Raw genomic sequence first — 18445 nt, forward strand, 5'->3', positions numbered from 1 at the left:
GGTGGACCGATCAGGGGCCAAGGCCCACCTGGAGAGGGACCAGCTACTGCTTACGAGGCCTCTTCTGTTCAAGCCCTGCCCACTCAGAAGGTGGGTCCTCTACCCAGGTGGAGGGGGAAGGGGTGGAGACCCAGACTGCTCCACAGAGGTGCCCACAGAAGCTAGGGAAGACCAAATGTATCCCAAGCCCAGAGAGACCCTGCTTCCGCTTGGCTCATCTCTAAGGTCAATGGCTTGATACCTGTTCCTCTCTCACATCCTTGTCTGTAGCCAGGAGGGTCCAGGTAAGGAGTGGCCAAACTTTTCAGTAAAGGACCAGATGGTAAATATTTTGGATTTTTTTTTTTCTTTTTTTTTTTTCTTTTTTTTTTTATATCCTCACCCGAGGATATTTTTCCATTTTTTGTACAGATAGAATGGGAGGGAGAGAGAGGAAGGGAGAGAGAGTGAGAAACATCGACGTGAAGGGACACATCGAGTGGCTGCCACCCGCATGACCAACCAGGGCCGGGGACAAACTGCAACCGAAGTACGTGCCCTTAGCGGGAACCGAACCCGGGTCTCTCCGGACCGCAGGCCGACGCTCTAACCGCTGAGCCAAACTGGCCAGGGCAAATATTTTGGATTTTGTAGTATATATGATCTCTGTCAAAACTAGCTGGAAAGCAGTCATAGAGCATCAGTAAATGAGTAAATGTAGCTGTATTCCGATAAAACTTTCATTATGGACACTGAAATGTGAATTTTATATAATTTTTCTGTGTAATGAAATAGTATTCTTCAAAAAAATTTTTTTCAACTATTCAAACACGTATAAAGCATTTTTAGCTTGCAGATTGTAACAAAAACAGGCGTCTCCTGCTCTCTTTCCCGTGACCTCTCTGCAGCTTCCCCCAGGTTGTGTATGGAGAAAGGGAGGTTGCAACGAGGTGCAAGGGGAATCCCCCCACCTGGGGGCATCCAGGACACTGGGGACCTGTCTGTCCCCTTGCTCCTCCTAAAACTACAGCACCATTTGAGGCCAGCGTGGGAGCTTATCCGCCAAATGTGCACACATGTGGAGGAGGGGGCACAGCTCCAAGGGCTTTCTCCCCAGCATGTGGCGGCATTCCCCACCCCACCAAGTCAGAAATGAGGCAGCCATGCTCTCCCAACAAGTGACCAAGCCCTTAACCCTCCACCTCCTGTCCCTCCCCACCCCCACCACCTTGGTCTCAGACCTAGTGCCGCCCACTGGTCAAGGCTGGAGCTTTCATTCCTTCATTTTCTCTTTGCAGCCTCAGGGGACCCCTTTCTCCTGGACCTTGGAGCTATGAACTTCTGGAGGTGACCCAGGAAAGAAAGGATGCAGTCTTTTGGTCCTCTCCATGAGGGTCCCCTCCGAGGACTTGTGGACTCCCGCATTGGGATTTATGAGGGCCAGCTTCGGGCCTCTGCCCAGAGTACTGCTGGCAGTCTCCATACCCCAAGAGGCCCCATGCTGGTGAGTCCAGGCTGTGCCCCACGGGTGACCTGGGTGGGGCAGAAGGGAGGATGCCCAGGCTCTCTGGTCTCTGCCTTTCACAGGTTCGTGTGCTTCTCCATTCCTGTCCCTCACCCTACCTTCTTCCTAGGTTGGGAGAGATTGAGGAAGGCAGTACTGGGCCAGGCTCCCGGGACTCTACACCCATCCCAGACAGATGGGACACTTGAGGCAGAGACCCAGGAGAAGCCAAGCCCTCAGAGGAGGTGCTGTTAGACAGGTCTGAAGCAGGGAGCTAGGGAACTTTGCCAAGCCCTGGGGATGGCTCCTCCCAGGCTCCCACCTCTCCTTGGGAGGAGCCTGTGGGCTCTGAGTCAGGGCTGGAGGAAGAGCAAAGGTTCGGAACGTGGGAAGGGGTGTAGTGGCTCCCTGGGCTCCACCCTCCTGGCCTGCCTCCAGGGCTGACCAAGAAAAGGGGTGTGGAAGCCAGCAGTCTTTCCCTCCGCCTCTGAGCTTCCCTCCACCTTGAGAACTGTTCTGCTTCCGGCTGGGGCCGGGGGTATCCGCAGCCGCACTGAGGAAGATTTGTCACTAGGAGACAGGGAGGACAGCTGGGGATTCTCCCAGGCTGAGGGGGAAAAGGGAGAATAGGAAGTCTGTGGGGTAAATCAGGCCACAGGCCGATTAAGGAATGTGACCAGGCCTGTCCAGGAGGAGACTTGTGGCCATGGCCTCAACCTCTCACACGGAAGGGCAGCTGCTCCCCACTGGATGGGACATAGGCTGCATGTCCCTGGGGAGGAGCCACACCGGTATGTGCCCTCAAGCCTGTTTGCAGACCAGGGGGACCCAAATGCACTGTGCACCATGCATTGTGCGTGCAAGCCCATGGCACAGGGAACACACACGTGAGTGGGCAGACAGAGCCCAGGCGTGTGCACACCTGTGCGCTGCTCTGCGGGAGGCCCCTGCTCCCGCCCCTGGGCCCACTTGAGGAGCCAGCTTGGCATGTCCCTGCCCAACCCACTTGGCCTCCCTAGCAGCAGCCACTTTGACTCAGGGCAGGAGCGGCTCACACCAAACTGGTTTGAGGAGAGAAATGAGTCAGCTCAACTTGTGTGGATGAGGGATGCCCTCTGGAGCAAAGCCTGGCCCCCTCTACCATCCCAGGACTTCTGGGGGAAGGGAGACACCCCCCAGAACATCCCCTGCTTTCCCCCCAGGATCCCAACCACCTACACCTCCAGGACCAAGTCCCCTTTGCCAAGGGTTCTGGCCAGGCCCGAGGTCTGTCTCCCAAGAGGTTTCGAGAACCAGAGCCTGAGAAGAGGCATGGAAGCCATTTTGGGGCTGGCCCACCTCACTCCCCCAAACTCAAGGTAAGGGGTCCCTCTCCTCCCATCCTCATGCTCACAACCTGAGCTGTGACGGCTCCACAGACATCAGCGCTGAGAGCTCAAGCAGCCCCTCCAATAAGCCGCCTGTCTTCTCAGGGATACATCCCTAAGCCAGGCCGCCTCTTAAAACGTCCACATTATGGGCAAATGTCAAAATGCTGCCTGAGACCACTGGTTTCCTAAGTCCTGTTCTGGTCTCCACCTGAAGGTCTTGCTGCAGGGTTCTGTCTCAAGAGACCCCTGGAAGGCAGCTTTCTGGTCAGGGTGCCCAGGTCAGACCCCTCCATCCAGGGACCTTTCTGCAGACCAAAGTGCCTCTTCCATCCATGTTCCAGTAACACCCTTGCCCCTGTAATCCCCGTGGGGGTCAATCCCTGTCCCCCAGGCTTCCGTGTCCTCACATACGCTCAGTGCTCACACACACACACACGCACACACACACACAGTGCTCCCGAGCCCATTGAGCTGGGCTCCCAGGCCATGGCCGTGACCGATCCCTTTCTTGATTCCACCAGGAAGTCCCCAAGGCCCGTGAGCTGGAGAGGAGGCTGTATACATTCAGCATGTTTGGGATGCCCCGCCTGCCCCCGGAGGACCGCCAGCACTGGGAGATAGGAAAGGGCGGTGACAGCGACCTGACCATTGAGACGTCCTGGAAGGAGCTGGTGCCTGGGCACAAGGTGGGCCTGTAACAGAGTCTGTCCCCATGGGGTCACAGACACAAATGCACACATCTCACCTCTGTCTCTTCCCAAGGGAGAGGGCTCCGGTCATGTGGGGAAAGCTTTTGGAGACATCTTGCTCTCCGTTCAAATCCCGACTCCATCACTTACTAGTGAGAACCTGGTCATGACAACAAACCTCACTGAGCCTCAGTCACCTCCTCTGTAAAAAGGGGATGACACCTATACACTGGACATTTGGTTTGAGGATTAAAAAGTCATCTATGTGCCCAGCTGGTGTGGCTCGGTGGTTGAGCATCGACCCATGGACCAAGAGGTGTCGGGTTCGATTCCTGGTTAGGGCACGTGCCTAGGTTGCAGGCTTGATTCCCAGTGGGGGGCGTGCAAGAGGCAGCCAATCGATGTGTCTTTTTCATTAATGTTTCTATCTCTCTCTCCCTCTCTCTTCCTCTCTCTTTAAAAATTAATAAAAACATATATTTTTTAAAAAGTCATCTATGAAATAGATTCGGTGGCATTTAACACATGGTAGCTGCTGTTCTTGTCATTGTTCCCCAACTGAACCAGCCCCATTCCCACCCCAGGAGATGAGCCGGGAGCTTTGCCACCAACAGGAAGCACTCTGGGAGCTGCTGACCACAGAACTGACCTACATACAAAAGCTCAAGATCATGACCGATGTGAGTCTCCCTCAGTCCCAGCCCTGGCCCCAGCTTCAGCCATACACCCATCTCCCTTACATTTTCCCCAAACCTCCCAGCCCAGAGGAGCAGGGTTGCTGGGGGAAGGAGGGGCAGGATATCAAGAAATCCCCCTGATTTGAGACCTTCCCAGGATCTTGGGAGAGAGGTTGGTAGTGCTGAAGTTGGGGGGGGCGGTGCATTGAAGGGTTAGGCTGGGGTCCTCAGGGGAAGAAGTCAGGCGCTGAGACCCTCCTCTCTCCCTGCATCTAGCTTCTAGCTGCCGGTTTGCTGAACTTGCAGCGAGTAGGACTGCTGACTGATGTGAGTGGGAGCTCAGGAGGGCAGCCCGGTACAGCCCAAGCTCTGAGCTGGAGGAGTGGGGGTGTGAGGTTGGGTGGGGTCACAGGGTGCCCTCTAGGTTGCCCAGGCTGAATTTCCATTGCCCCATTTTCTAGGACACCACCTGCCCCCCACACACACACACTCCTTTTCCTGCTCTAGACCCCAGGCAGGCCACAGGTCCCACCCCACGCCCACATCCAAGCTCAGCAGTTCCTGCTTGTCCCTGGCCAGTGCTGCCTGGTGGTGACCTGCCAAGGCAGGTTGTCAGGTTCTGTTCCCACCTCCAGGTGTCAGCTGAGACCCTGTTTGGAAATGTCCCCAGCCTGATTCGAGCCCACCAGAGGTTTTGGGAAGAGGTGCTGGGGCCTACCCTGGGGAAGACTCGAGCCTCAGGCCAGCCCCTGGACCCTGTCAGCCTGCAAGATGGCTTCCTGGCGGTGAGGCTCGGGAAGGGCTGGTGAGGCGGGACTGGGAGAGCCCGGGGGTCCTGTCTGCAGAGCCCATCTATGCAGCTGGAGTCCTTCCACTACGTGAGGGGGTCCAAGGGCACAACCCCTACCCCAAATTATCACTTCACCTCCTGTCCTCCACTTGACAAGGATGACCTCTGCCCCAGAGGTTCTTTGGACTTCTGGAGACCCTATGACTGAAAATGCAACTATCTCAGGAACAAGTTACACCTAAGCTCTTATCAGCTATAAAGTCTTACTTCTTAGACAGAGATCCATTGACAAACAGCTGAGAGCAATAATGGGGCCTTGGTGAGGTGTCCCCCAGAGGATGGGGGAGGGCTGTAGAGGCCACAGGGGTACCTGGAGCGTGGAGAAGTACGACAAGAGAAGGCAAGAAGCCCAGGATCAGAATTTCTTCCCCAGTTTTCACTAGGAAGATGTGGGCCTTGCAGGGTTGGAATGGGGTAGCAAGGTGAGGGGACAGTCTTTTGGGAGCCTTCGGTGGTTCCCTTCCACAGGACAGGGCTTCTGAGCAGGCCTCAGATCACCACCCCTCTGCCGGTGAAATGGGATCAGCAGTGTCTTGAAAATGTTCCGGCTGAATTATTGATGGAAGGAGTAAATTCAGCAGCAGGGCACAGCGGGGCTGCGGACAGGAGCTCAGAGAGCAGCAGTAGGTCAACCTCGCAGGTCCTCTACTCCTCCTGAGAATCCAGAGAGAAGGGTGGCAGTCATGGGGGTTAGGGATTGGCTGGAGCGGGGCCAAGGGTCTATGAGGAACTGTCTCCACCCCCCACCCCAGCCCCTACCCCCTGCTCCCCAGGTTCTCAACCTAAGCCTGTATCTCCTGACCTTCTTCCCCTGCCTGCTCCCTGCCGCCCACATCTGTCCCTCTAGTTCAGCCAGCGGTTCCAGCCCTATGTCCAGTACTGCCTGAGAGCGAAGCAGACCATGGCTTATGCCCGGGAGCAGCAAGACAATAACCCTCTCTTCCGTACCTTCGTGCAGGTGGGAAAGGGGGTGCCAGGAAGGGAGATGGGCGGACCCTAGACAGCTGGGTCCCCCCGTGTCCAGTTGGGCCCACAGCTGAGTTCATCACTAGGGTGGGACCGGTGGGGGCTTGCAGACTGCTGACCCCTGCGCACCTTCCCTGGCAGTGGTGTGAGAAGCACAAGCGCTCAAGGAGCCAGATGCTGGGCGACTTGCTCATCAAGCCCCACCAGCGCATCACCAAGTACCCGCTGCTGCTACAGGCTGTGCTCAAGAAGACCCCTGAGGCACAAGCCCGACAGGCCCTGAACGCCATGGTAGGTGGCCTGGCAGGGCCAGTACCCTTGGGAGTTGGGGGCTAATGTGTGTGGGAACTGCCCTCCAGGAAATCCTGTCTCTTTTCTCGTGTGTATGCGACAGTGTGGCCCTGACTGGCAGCCTGTGTAAGGATGCTGTGGTTGTCACTGATTGGGTGGGATGTACAGGGTGCAGAGCTGAGCTGCTCCTCCTCCCACACCCCACCCTCACTAGATTACAGCTGTGGAGTCATTCCTGCAACACATCAATAAGCAGGTGCGCCAGGGCGAAGAGCAGGAGAGCTTGGTGGCTGCGACCCAGCGCATTGGGTCCTATGAGGTTCTAGAGCCATCCAGCGAGGAGATGGAGAAGGTGAGAGAGGGGAGCGGCAGAAAAAGCAACATCCCACCCAGCCGGTGTGGTTTAAAGGATTGAACGGCATCCCATGGACTGAGAGGTCCCGGTTCAGTTCCCAGTCAGGGCACATGCCCGGGTTGCGGGTTCAATCCCCAGTAGGGGGCGTGCAGGAGGCAGCCAATCCATGTTTCTCACATCAATGTTTCTATCTCTCTCTCCCTTCCTCTCTCTCTAAAAAAAAAAAAAAAAAATCAATAAAAATTAAATAAGAAAAACCAAGATCCCCAGGAAATTGGGTGAAGCAGAGGCCTGGAGGGGAAGGGCAGAGGTGCCACAGACGAGTGTGCCCATCATTCCCTCCTGGTGGCGAGGGTCGCGGGGGCAGAATTCAAGAGAGTGGAAAGGAGGCCCTGAAACGCTTCCTCTCCCTCCAAGAGGAGGACGGACAGAAAGACACAGTGCTGGTGACAGAACCGTGAACCACTCGGCTGCGAGGTAGACATGAGCTCTACCCGGTCTCCTGACCCTCTCCTCTCTGTGTCCCTCAGAACCTGCGTCCTTTCTCCAACCTGGACCTGATGTCCCCCATGCTGGGGGTTGCTCCTGAGCACACCAGGCAGCTGCTGCTGGAGGGGCCCGCGAGAGTGAAGGAAGGGCGAGAAGGGAAGGTGAGGGAGCTATGGGCAGGAGCAGAGATGAGAGGTGGACTGAGGAGAAGGGGGAGGTGATGGGAGGTAGGATAAGAAGCAGATACGGCCCTGGCCAGTTTGGCTCAGCGGTTAGAGCGTCGGCCTGCGGTCCGGAGAGACCCAGGTTCGGTTCCCGCTAAGGGCACGTACCTTGGTTGCAGTTTGTCCCCAGCCCTGGTTGGGTCGTGGGGGTGGCAACCACTCGATGTGTCCCTTTCAAGTCGATGTTTCTCTCTCTCCCTTCCTCTCTCTCTCCCTCTCTCCCTCCCACTCTATCTGTGCAAAAAAAAAAAAAAAGCAGATATGCTGGAAATGGAAGAAAGGGGTGTGTGTGTGTGTGTGTGTGAGCGTCTGTATTTGTGTATCTGTCTGTGTGTGTGTGTGTTGGGAAGAGGGCTAAAGCTCTGGGTTTTTTATGACCCCGAGTCAACCACTTTCCCTGCCTGTAAAGTGAGAGAAGAGACCAAGCTGACACCCCCTCCAGCTCTAGCATTCCACAGTTGTGCATTTGTTCCTGTGTACATGTGCACCCACGTGTGCACACTCATGCATGAGCCCCAATCCCTGTCCCGTGCCTCCCCTCCTCCAGCTGACCCTGCCTCTTTCTCCTGCGCATGCCCCCAGCTGGACGTGTACCTGTTCCTCTTCTCTGACGTGCTCCTGGTGACCAAGCCCCAGCGCAAGGCGGACAAAGCCAAGGTTATCCGCCCCCCCTTCATGCTGGAGAAGCTTGTGTGCCGACCACTTCGAGACCCCAGTATGTCTCTCCTGTGGGGACTGTGTCCTCCTTTCCTCTTGTAAGGGGAAAGAGGAGTGGGGATGGGTTCCAAAACAGTCCAGCCATTGAAGCAGACCTTCCCCCACCCAGACAGCTTCTTGGCAATCCACCTCACTGACTTCCAGTGCGTCTCCAGTGCCCTCATTGTGCACTGTCCCAGTGCCACAGACCGTGCCCGGTGGCTGGACAAGACCCAGCAGGCCCAGGTATGTGAGGGCCAGGTGTGGGGGAAAGGGCAGGGGCCCTGGAGCTCAGAAAATGGTGCAGAGAGGGGAGGAGGAGAGAGGCTGAAGTGGACGCGGATTCAGACCGTCCTCAGAGGGAGACGCAGCCTTGACCGTCCATAAGAGCAGAGAAGAGCTCCTTGAGCCAGCTGCTCTGCCAGTCCCTGGGAGAGCCCAGGACGGCATCCCCAAAAGGTGTCTACACCCTGAAACAACTCACTTCTGAACTTTGTCCTCCAGTCAACGGACATTAATGGGGCCCTTGCAGACTGCAGGCACTAGCTAGGTGCTAGGCAATCAGACAGGAGCAAAACACCATTCCTGCCCTCAGTCAATGTGCACCGCAGCCCAGCGAGGCAGGTTAGTGTATGAATGGAGAAACATTAGCAATGGGACTTGGCCCAGAAGGGGATAATTCGTTCTGCTTGGTGGGCTGGTTAGGAAAGGGGCGGTCCAGAGGGAGGGTCCGCTGAGAAGCCTTCACAGACAGTGCTTATCTGAGCACTGTTTGTGGGAATAACTAGGAGTATTTCAGGGAACCAGGATGGAAAGGAAAGGTATTTCAAATGGCAAAGCAGAATGTGCAAAGGTCGGAGATATGAAACGATATGAAACAACTGTGTGCGTTGAGACACACCGGCCTAGCAGTTGTATCACTAGAACACAAAGTGCAGCGCAGGCACAGCGGCAGAGAGGCTGGGGGGCAGGCTCCGCTAGCATGCCCATCTCTGGATGTCACGTAAGAGACCTGAACTTTGTCCCTCAGATGACAGGGAATCCGTGAAGGTGGTAAAAGTGACGTGGCAGGGTTACGTAACTGAAGTTAGAGGAGTTCGGAAGAGACAGCCAAATGGAGCTGCATTGGCTCCATGAACTGGGTGATTTAAAGTTACAGAAACTTGTTCTATCCCTGTTCGGGAGGCCTGAAGTTGGAAATCAAGGTCTGGTGGGTTCATTCTTTCTCTCGAAGGCTCTATGGGAGAATCCTCCCTTGCTCTTCCAGCTTCCAGCTGTTCCTCACTTCTCCATTCTCTGCCTCTGTCCAAATTTCCCTCTCCTGTGTCTCATTCAAGCACCAATCATTAGATTCAGAGCTCACCCCAAATCCAGCATGACCTCATCTGGAGATTCTTTTTTTTTTTTTTAAATTATTTTTCTTTATTGATTTTAGAGAGAGAGAGGAAGGGAGAGGGAGAGAGAGAGAAACATCGATAAGAGAGAACACAGATGGCCGCCTCCTGAATGACCCCCCACTGAGGATTGGGCCTACAACCTGGGCATGTGCCCTGACCGGGAATTGAACCGGCGACCTTTTGGTGCATGGGGCGATGCTCAAACACTGAGCTACACCGGCTGGGCTCATCTGGAGATTCTTAACTTAGGATCTTTGCACCCTCTTTCCAAATAAAGTCACATTCACGGGTTCGGTGAGTTAGGACTTAGACAAATCTTTCTGGGGCTACTGTTCAACCTACTGCAGGAGCAGAATAACCGAAGCAATGTAGGGAGTCAAGTTGGACTTTTAAGGATGGGGAAGACTCTGAGCAGAAGAATCAAGGGAGCACTTGGCTGGATTTGTTTGGGGACAATGACCTTGTCTGTCTGAGTCCAGAGCAAAGGGTTTATGTGAGCTGGCAGTTGAGAGGCCGGGCTCTGCAGGACCCCAAGAGCTACAGAAGGATGTAGACTGGACAACACTGAACTGAACTGGGTTGATGGGAGAGAGACACCACAGATTCTCGAGCCAGGAATGCCATGGTGAAATCAGTGTGTTTTGTCTTTGTCTTGAATTGTGAGGTGGCAGTGACGGGGGGTCTGGGGAGGGGAGATTGGTGGCAGGAGGTGTACTCTGCTCGTTTGGGTGTGGAACACCGAGGTTTAGTGCCATGGCCTTGGGGGCATGTTGCAAAAAAATAGAAAAAGAAAAAGAAGGGGAGAGGGGAGGAAGAAAGGAGCCAACGAAGAAAAGACAGATGAGCCTTAGGAAGAAGGACAAAAGCCTATAGTGAATGCATGAAAATCTAGGCTCAACACCGGTCCTACCTTTCATTCGCTGAGTGATCTGGCTAAGTTGTGTGGCCTCCCTGAGCTTCCATTTTTTCACCTGCAAATGTAGATAAATAATAACAGTCCTTGCTGCACAGATTCTCAGATCATCCCCATTAAGCAGGTCCATGGTGCCAGCCCCGGCTCAAAGCTCTGTAACCCTTCCACGGGGGCCAAGGATGGCAGGTCCCCGAGGCTCCTGTGAAACACTGCTCTGGCAGTGGTGCCCTGACAGAAATGAAATCCTTAGAAAGGGAAACCTGTTTGTTTAGTTGTTGTTTCCTGGGAGGTGTTGTTTCCTAGGGTAGCAATACTCAGTTTTAAACAGAAGCACTTTGGAAATGAGTCAGTGCGAGCCAGCCAGGTGGGGAGATCTCGGAGGCTTGTGGAAGTGTGGAAACGCAGACCTGAATTCAGGTGAGAAATGAGGATGAACCCTGAAAGTTGCTAAGAGAGTAAATCATAAAAGTTCTTATCACAAGAAAAAAAAAATTGTAACGATGTATGGGGATGGATGTTAACTAGACTTATTGTGGTGCTCATTTACCTTGTACACCTGAAACTAATACCATGTTATGTGTCATTATACCTCAACTTTAAAAACAGAAGAGGCATTTTGAATAAGGAAAGAAATCTTATTACAGACTATTTCTAAAAAATGCAACTTCAGCCCTGGCTGGTTTGGCTCAGAAGTTGGAGCGTCGGCCTGCGGACCAAAGAGTTGTGGGTTTGATTCTGGTCAAGGGCATGTACCTTACCTTGGTTGCCTGGTTGGGGTTGTACGGGAGGCAATCAGTCAATGTATCTCTTTCACGTCGATGTTTCTCTCTCTGTCTCTCTTTCTCTCCCCACCCCCCCCTTCCTCCTTCCCACTCTATCTGAAGATAAATAGAAAAATATCCTCAGGTGAGGATTTAAAAAAAAAAAATAATGCAACTTCATTATTTTTAAGGTGTTTAAATCAAATTAGTGTTCCTCATAGGGCTTGCTGTAATGAATAGATAATAATGACTTGTCATTAGCACATTAGTTAATTAGGGCTTCTGAAACTCTTGAAAATATGTGAAGAGTCCGTCCTTTAAATAATTTTTTTTAAAATCCTCACCCGAGGATACTTTTTTTTTCATTTATCTTCAGATAGAGTGGGAGAGAGAGAGAAAGGTTGACATGAGAGAGAGACCGATTGGTTGCCTCCCGCACAACCGTCACCAGGGCCGGAACTAAACTGCAACCAGGCATGTGCCCTTGGCCGGAATCAAACCTGAGACCCTTCGGTCTGTGGGCCGACGCTCTAACCACTGAGCCAAACCAGCCAGGGCTGTCCTTCACATAATTTTAACTATTCTTTCTACAATCTTGTCTATGATATCGTATCATAATGTGGAGAGCTTATTTGAGAAAAGAAAAACCAGAGTTTAGTCTCTATTTAAATACTGCATTTAAAATTCTGAATTAAGAGAGTAAAAAATAAATATGGGGGTTTTACCATTTTAAAAAAAGAAGAATTAATTCAGGGGTACAGCGGAACCTCAGGATATGGTGTCCTCCGGCCCTGTAGGGCTGCCACTTCCTTAAATACCTAACAGGATGGTGCCGTCCCAGGAAGGCAGAGGGAGGGGCTGGGGGTGGGGGTGGTTTTAGTGGTGAGGTTGGTCTCCATCTGCCTGCTTCAGGCCTGCTCATAGTTCCTTCTCTCTTAGAAGCCGGGTGACAGGGGCCTTCTCTCTACACCACTGTCCCCAGCACAGACAGTGTCCACAGGCCGCCTGGCAGACACTGACACCGCTCCAGTGGTTAGCGGAGTTGTACTGAAGACGGGGTAGGAGTGGAGCAGAGGACAGAGCTGGGAACAAGCCCCAGCCTCTCTAGGACAGCAGGTGGGGGGCCCTCACCAGAAGGCAAACTTTCCTCTTTGCCACCCCTACCATTAGAACTTTCTCCTTTTCCTTTGGTTCCTCCCATGACAATACCCCTACCCCTTGCCCTTTTAGAACCCCCAGGGGGCCCCCCCAACTAGCTGGTGTTTTATTATGCAAAATAATTTAGCCCCTGTAGTCTCACTCCGGGCTAAGAGAGGAAAGGAGGTCATTCTGATACCTGAAGCTCCCCACCTCCCTTTGCAAAAGGAAGAACGAAGAACCAAAGCTTTGAAATTAGTTTGTCTTACTGTTATCTCACCAAATTCTTAGAGAATCCTGCTGGCTCTCACTGGGCAGTCACTGTAACTGAGACAGCAAGCCCAGGGGTCAGATTTTTTCTCCCCCTTACAGAAATGTAGATGGAGACTTATTCCTAGTGGGTCTACCCACAGTGGCTTAAGCTTTTAAGGAAAAGGAGTTTCTCAAGGGAAGAGAGACTGAATCTTGGGGAATGCCCATATTTAGGGAACAAGAAGAGGAAGACACCAGTGACGGGAGCAGAAAGAGCTGTCTGAGATGAAGGCCAAGAACTGAGGGGGGGCAGAGCCAGGTTCTGAGGGCTCGAGCCCAGCCCTGGTTATCTGTGTGTTTTTGCAGGAGTTGCTTTGTTTCTCTGAGCCTGGCCCCCATCTGGGGAACTGCAGTGACAATGGGAACTGCCATGCAGGATAGATGAGAGTTGTGTTTGTAAACCGTCTGGCCCAAGGCCCAGCACTTACTGGGCGTTCCATAGCTGCTTGTTATTGTCACCCCAAGACGGTGGCGGTGCTGGCTGGGGAACTGCCCTGCGTCTGGAGGACTTTGGAAGGAGAGCGAGTAAATCTGGGAGCCGCCCCAGGGGCAGCGAGACCGGAGGCATTTCCTCCCGAGGCTTCAGTTCCCCACCCGGACAGAGGAGAAGAGTCCTGCTGGGGGAGCCCTCCCCTCCTTTTCCTGGCTTTGTGGGGGGTCACAGTCTGGCTCAGGCACCGTTTTCCTCTTCCTTTCCCACCTTGCCCCCAACATGCCTCTCCTCTTACTCACACTGAGAAAACCCTCCCAGGTTGCTGAAGAGGCCTTGGGGTGGCTGGGGCCCTTCAAACAGTCCCAGCCCCTAGTGTCTGAGGTCCTGCCTTCCAGCTTCTTCCTGGGGCAGGGCCGGGGCAAGGTTGGGGGAGATGGTGGATGTTCCCTCCAGACACCTCACCCCCCTTTCCAGTTCTTTCCTTCCACACCACCACCCCTATGCTGAACATCCCAAACACAGAACTGAACTTGGGTCTTGTGAGGCAAAGGGGCGGGCATCTCAGCAGGACAAGCAGGCTGCCCTGGCCCTTCCCAGGCCCCAAGAATGGTCCCTCCCACACCACACAGCTGGGATTTGGTCCAGAGACAGGGAGAGATCCCAGGCCCCGGTCTGGCGCACTGGTTTCCTGCCCCAGCCACCATCCTCCCTTGCTCTGGCCGACAGACTAAGTCTTATGAAACTGCTAAGAATCTTTGCAATGCTTTCTCACCCATGAGACGGATAGACTGGAGAGCCAGGCCAAGGAGAACTGGAAGTCACTCTCCTATCCCTGTTCACCGTTTCTCCAACATGTCTCTTGTACTGACCCTGCTGCCCACTGTGTTTCTGAGAAGCTTTAGGAAGGTCCAGGTGCCCCAGATTTGCTGGTTCAGATACCTGAAGTGGAGAGATATTCAAAATGTTTAACAACCAGGATGGCATGGGCATCAACCAGTCAGAGTGGAGCATTGGGAAGGGGTCTTTAGAGGTCCCCTACTGTGCCCAGTGCTACCCCTCCAGCTACTGGATCTTGGGGGCAAGGTAGTCCTGGGAAGGGAGGCAGGAGGCTTGAACAGCAGCCCTTTGCTGACCAGCATGGAAGCACTTCAATATTTTAACAATGATGGGGACCTCCGCGCTGCTCCGCAGTGCCACCACCCCCTTTTGCCAAGCCTCTGCCTTCTGCCTTTCCTCAGTCCTGCTGCCTTCCCTCCGCCTCCCCCAGCAGGTGTTATCCTTAAATACCTCCGGACCCTCTCAGGCTGCCCTTGAAAACAGCGCAGTTACTGCTCTAGGACTCACAGGGAAAGGCCCAGTCCCACTTCCGTTTCTGTCTACTGTGCGACCTTGAGCAAGTCCCTTCATCTCTCAAAGTCTTGTTTTCTCATCTGTAAAATGGGCTAATATCTGTGCTTTCCACCCTGCAGGGTGATGGTGCGTCTCAAATGCCTGTGTGTGTGTGGAGGTGCTCTGTAAACCACTTCTCGGATGTCACTGTTTTATTCTGATGGCACCTGCATGAAAATGTAGAGGCAGGATGACAGAAAACATAATGTATCCTCTCTCCAAACCTCTTGAGACAGTCTTGCTTTCATCTCTGAAGGACAGCAGAGTCCTCAGCACAGGATGAAGCCTGCCCTTACCCACCCTGGTGGCAGGAGGACGAGTAACCTGAGGACCCAGGATTTATACCACCATCACCACCAATCAGGGAGGGCTTCCTGAGGGAGGAGGCAGACCAAATAGAGGGCTTTGCCAAGGGGGCATGAGAAACAGGAAGAACTGTATATGGAGGGAAAGGGGCCTCTGCTCAGCCCACTCACTCACAGGACCAGCTCGAGAGTTCAAGTCGTGGTTCTACCCCACTTTCTTGCTGCATGATCTTGGCAGTTACTAACCTCAGTCTCCATTTCTCAGTAGCAAAATAGGAGTAAAAAAGAATATCTGCCCATCAGGTTGTTGTGAAGATTAAAGGAGATAATGTATGTAAAGCACTTAGCCAGGTGCCTGGCATACAGCAAATGCTCAATAATCAAGGATCTTTTTTTTTTAGATTTTAAAAATCTTTTTAAAAAATTGATTTTAGAAAGAGAAGGGAGAGAGAGACATCGATTTGTTGTTCCACTTATTTATGAAGTCATTGGTTGATTCTTGTATGTGCCTTGATGGGAGATCAAAACCCACAACCTTGGTATATTGGGACAACACTCTAACAATAATTAGGGATCTTAATGAAAGTGTCCCCATCCCAGGTCACCCTGCAAAAGCTGAAGGCAGAGGAATATGTCCAACAGAAGAGGGAGCTCCTGGCCCTCTACAGGGACCGAGACCAGGAGTCTGTGGGCACCAGGCCCTCCACGCCTTCCCCAGAGGGCTCTCAGAGCAGCGTGGAGGGGAGGTAAGACCCTCAGGGACCATAAGCTCTCCCACAGTACCGAGGCTGTGGGGAAGGAGAGAGAGAGACGAAGAACCCACAAGGCTAAAAAATGACATGACAGCACCCAGGGGGATTAGGAATAGATTGAGGAGCCCAGGCTACAGGTTGGAGAACAGGTTGGCACCAGCCGTATAAAGGGCCTCCCGGGATAGCCTAGGAGGTTAGCCAGCCTAAGATTGGCACAGGCTGAAAGAACAGACATAAGCATGAAGTCCCTGAGAGGGGCACGCTTCCCAAGCTAAGGATAGAGAGTGAAGGCTGGTAGGGATTTGCAGAATGTCGGAGCTGCAGGGACCAAGTTAGTCCAAATTAAATTCCCAGAGCGTGAGAGGTTCATCCTGAATAACACAGCTGTTCGACAGCATGGTTAAGGAGAAAAAAGATTCGTCACAGGGGTAACCTCAGGGTAACCTCAGGAACCCCGCAGAAAATACATGAGCACTTAGTTTATACGAGGACCTGGACCAAGTGTTGTGACTAAAATGTTTTAGAAGAGCTTACAGTCCAACCAGAGATGATAAAAACAGTCAGTGTAGTGTTAAGGTGATGCCAAATTAAGTTTGGAGGGACCGTTTCTGAACGGAGTGATCAAGGGATACTTCCTGGATTTAACCTTGACCCCTTGGCGTCTGACTCTGGCTATGCATTTGTAGGACTTCTGAGTTCTGCAGTGTCATCCCCCATCTGGTGGTGACAGAAGACGCGGATGAAGACACTCCCTCGGTACCAGATGACACCTCCGACTCTGGCTACAGCACTCTGGTCCCGGTCTCCCCCAAGGGGTCCCACTCCTCACTGAGCCGGCTGCGCCCGTGGGCCCTTCGGCGACGCCCCTTCCTCACCTTCTCTGCCCTGGACCTTCGGGATGTTACTTTGCGCCCCCAGCCTCCTGACCCCCAAGCTCCCCAACGCCGAAGCACCCCTGTACTACCAGGGGAAGCTATCCGAAGAGGAGACAGTCTTCCCAGGGGAGAACCACCAGCCTGGTCTGAGGAAGAAGACGGGACCTCGGTGGGAGGAAACACAGTAGCGGAGACCTTGCATAGGGCCCGACTTCGGGGGCAGCTCCCACACACCCCAACCCACACTGACTCTGCTGGGGAAAGCCCCTGGGCATCTTCAGAGGACGAGGAAGAAGAGGGGCCCCTCTTCCAAGGACCCCGCCGTTCCCCCTCCCCTCACCCCCTCAGCGCCGAGGACATGCTCAGAGAGATCCGGGCGGAACTGGCCAGCCAAAGGATCGAGGGCATCCCGGAGCCTGGGCACAGCAAGCCTCCGAAGCTGACTCGGGTGCAGTTGCAGAGGATGCGTGGGCCCCCCGTCATCCGGCTAGACACGCCCCTGTCCTCATCGTGAGTGCTGCAGGGAAGGTGGCATGGGAGGGAGCAGGGGAAAGCCGTTTGGAGTGGGTGGCAGAGTAGGAGGTTGGTGGGGAGGGGTGAGCATAGGAGGGCGGCACCAGAGCAGGGGCCACTGCAGGGAAGGGCCCTTAGCCCATGTCTGCCTACACCTAACGCCCACCTCCTTTCTTTTCAGAGAGGTGTGAGGAACATCAAGACCTTTGGCATTGCTCCCTAAGGAAATCTCTCCCCCAAGCGTGCTGGTCACCACCCCTACCCCAGAACTCCACCTCAGACCCACACTCCCCATGACTCCTGGCCCAGGATCCCTGTGCTTCCTGCTCCGGCTCTGGAGAATCCAGAGCTGCACCTCTGTACCAGACACCCGAGCCCACATAAAGTTGTGCACAGAAATGACTGCCCAGTCAGCACTAGATGAGGACAGGAAGAGCCTGAGGGGGTCGATGTGAGCACAGGCTACTCCTCCGGCAGTTGGCATGTTGGTGGTGGGGTATCTGGCCAGAGCTTAGGACTTTTCACCCTCCCACCTGTCTGGATCCAGGTCTCTGCCCCAGGCCTCCCTCCACTCAGAAAGACCACTCCCTCCAGGAGCAGAACTTTAATTATCCAGTTTTAGTGTATTTACAAAAGTCCACAGCGCCAGCTGGATGCCCCTTTGTTGTGTGCTTGCCCCTGCCGTGGGACAGTGCGGCTTACTCCATGCTGCCCTGGCAGGGAACAAAGGGGTGCCAGGTTTCTATTAGGATAGCATAATCGATACAGAGATTGCTTATGTACTGTGAAAAAGGCTCAGGGGCCCCTGAAGGGCCTTATTGGGTCCTCCAGGCCCAAAATAGGCAACAAGGCATGATACCCCTTATCCCCACAACCACCCACTTGGGCTCCTGGCACACTCAGCCTCTCACAACCACACACACGACATCTACAACCACACACATCTATCTAGCTGTTACTCTCTCTCTCACACACACACACACACACACGCAGCTGACCCTGGCAGTGCTCAGGCAGCTCAGAAAGCTATGTACACTGAGGGAGTAGCACCAAGTCTGGCTGCCAGCTCATGCCTGCCCCTCCAAGACCCTTCCTCTCCAGAAAAAAGAGGGTCCCGAGGGCACGTTGCAAGGTCCTTCAGGGGTCCTGGTGCAGGAAACAGCTGTCCTGGGGCAGGCCCCTTCCAGGGGGTGTGGCCTCATCTGGGAAGGTGGGTCAGCGGCGAGAGGGAAGCTGGACCACACAGGGTGGCCTCTATGTCCTCCAGGCAGCCGTGCAGTTCCATGTCGCGGAGCACCTGACCCAGGAGCTCCAGCGTGGCCTCTCGGCGAGGGGTGCGCTGCCGCCAGGCCGCCAGCATGCTGTAGTGCGCCTCGCGCAGGCAGCGTCCGTTCTGCAGCTCCAGCAGCTCGATCTCGTGCTCGCTCAGCCCCAGGCGCCGCACCAGCTCCTTCCAGCGGGACGGGGGCACGCCGTCCACCACAGCATACAGCGTCGCTGGGTCGGCTGCAGGGAAGCGGGTGTGAGCCTGGAGCTGGGCTCCCAGGCCTGCCCTGGCCGGCTCCGTG

At 54.2% G+C, this 18445-nt stretch overlaps 2 protein-coding genes across 2 annotated transcripts in view; one reads left to right on the forward strand and one right to left on the reverse strand.

Moving 5' to 3' along the window:
• On the forward strand, window positions 1-16878 carry PLEKHG6 (pleckstrin homology and RhoGEF domain containing G6). Its single transcript, XM_036251713.1, has 15 exons — window positions 1-90; window positions 1278-1483; window positions 2686-2841; window positions 3375-3539; window positions 4127-4222; window positions 4496-4546; window positions 4855-5004; window positions 5917-6027; window positions 6177-6326; window positions 6541-6678; window positions 7212-7331; window positions 7977-8109; window positions 8221-8336; window positions 15338-15483; window positions 16176-16878. Exons 2-15 carry the CDS (start codon window positions 1346-1348, stop codon window positions 16876-16878), a joined length of 2373 nt encoding a protein of 790 aa, XP_036107606.1. The 5' UTR covers window positions 1-90; window positions 1278-1345.
• Window positions 15787-18445, reverse strand: part of TNFRSF1A (TNF receptor superfamily member 1A) — a 13931-nt gene continuing 11272 nt past the window's right edge. The window contains exon 10 of the mRNA XM_036251714.1: window positions 15787-18383. Coding sequence (XP_036107607.1) covers window positions 18076-18383 — 308 coding nt within the window. The 3' untranslated portion in view covers window positions 15787-18075. The remainder of the gene's footprint in view (window positions 18384-18445) is intronic.

This window comes from Molossus molossus, unplaced genomic scaffold, assembly GCF_014108415.1.
Source record: "Molossus molossus isolate mMolMol1 unplaced genomic scaffold, mMolMol1.p scaffold_m16_p_10, whole genome shotgun sequence".
NCBI lineage: Eukaryota > Metazoa > Chordata > Mammalia > Chiroptera > Molossidae > Molossus > Molossus molossus.

Coding starts and splice junctions, on each gene's coding strand:
- PLEKHG6 (XM_036251713.1), top strand. CDS start 1,346: ATGCAGTCTTTTGGTCCTCTCCATGAGGGTCCCCTCCGAGGACTTGTG. Junction 6,327..6,540: donor GACAGGCCCTGAACGCCATG/GTAGGTGGCCTG, acceptor CACCCTCACTAG/ATTACAGCTGTGGAGTCATT. Junction 6,679..7,211: donor CCAGCGAGGAGATGGAGAAG/GTGAGAGAGGGG, acceptor TGTGTCCCTCAG/AACCTGCGTCCTTTCTCCAA.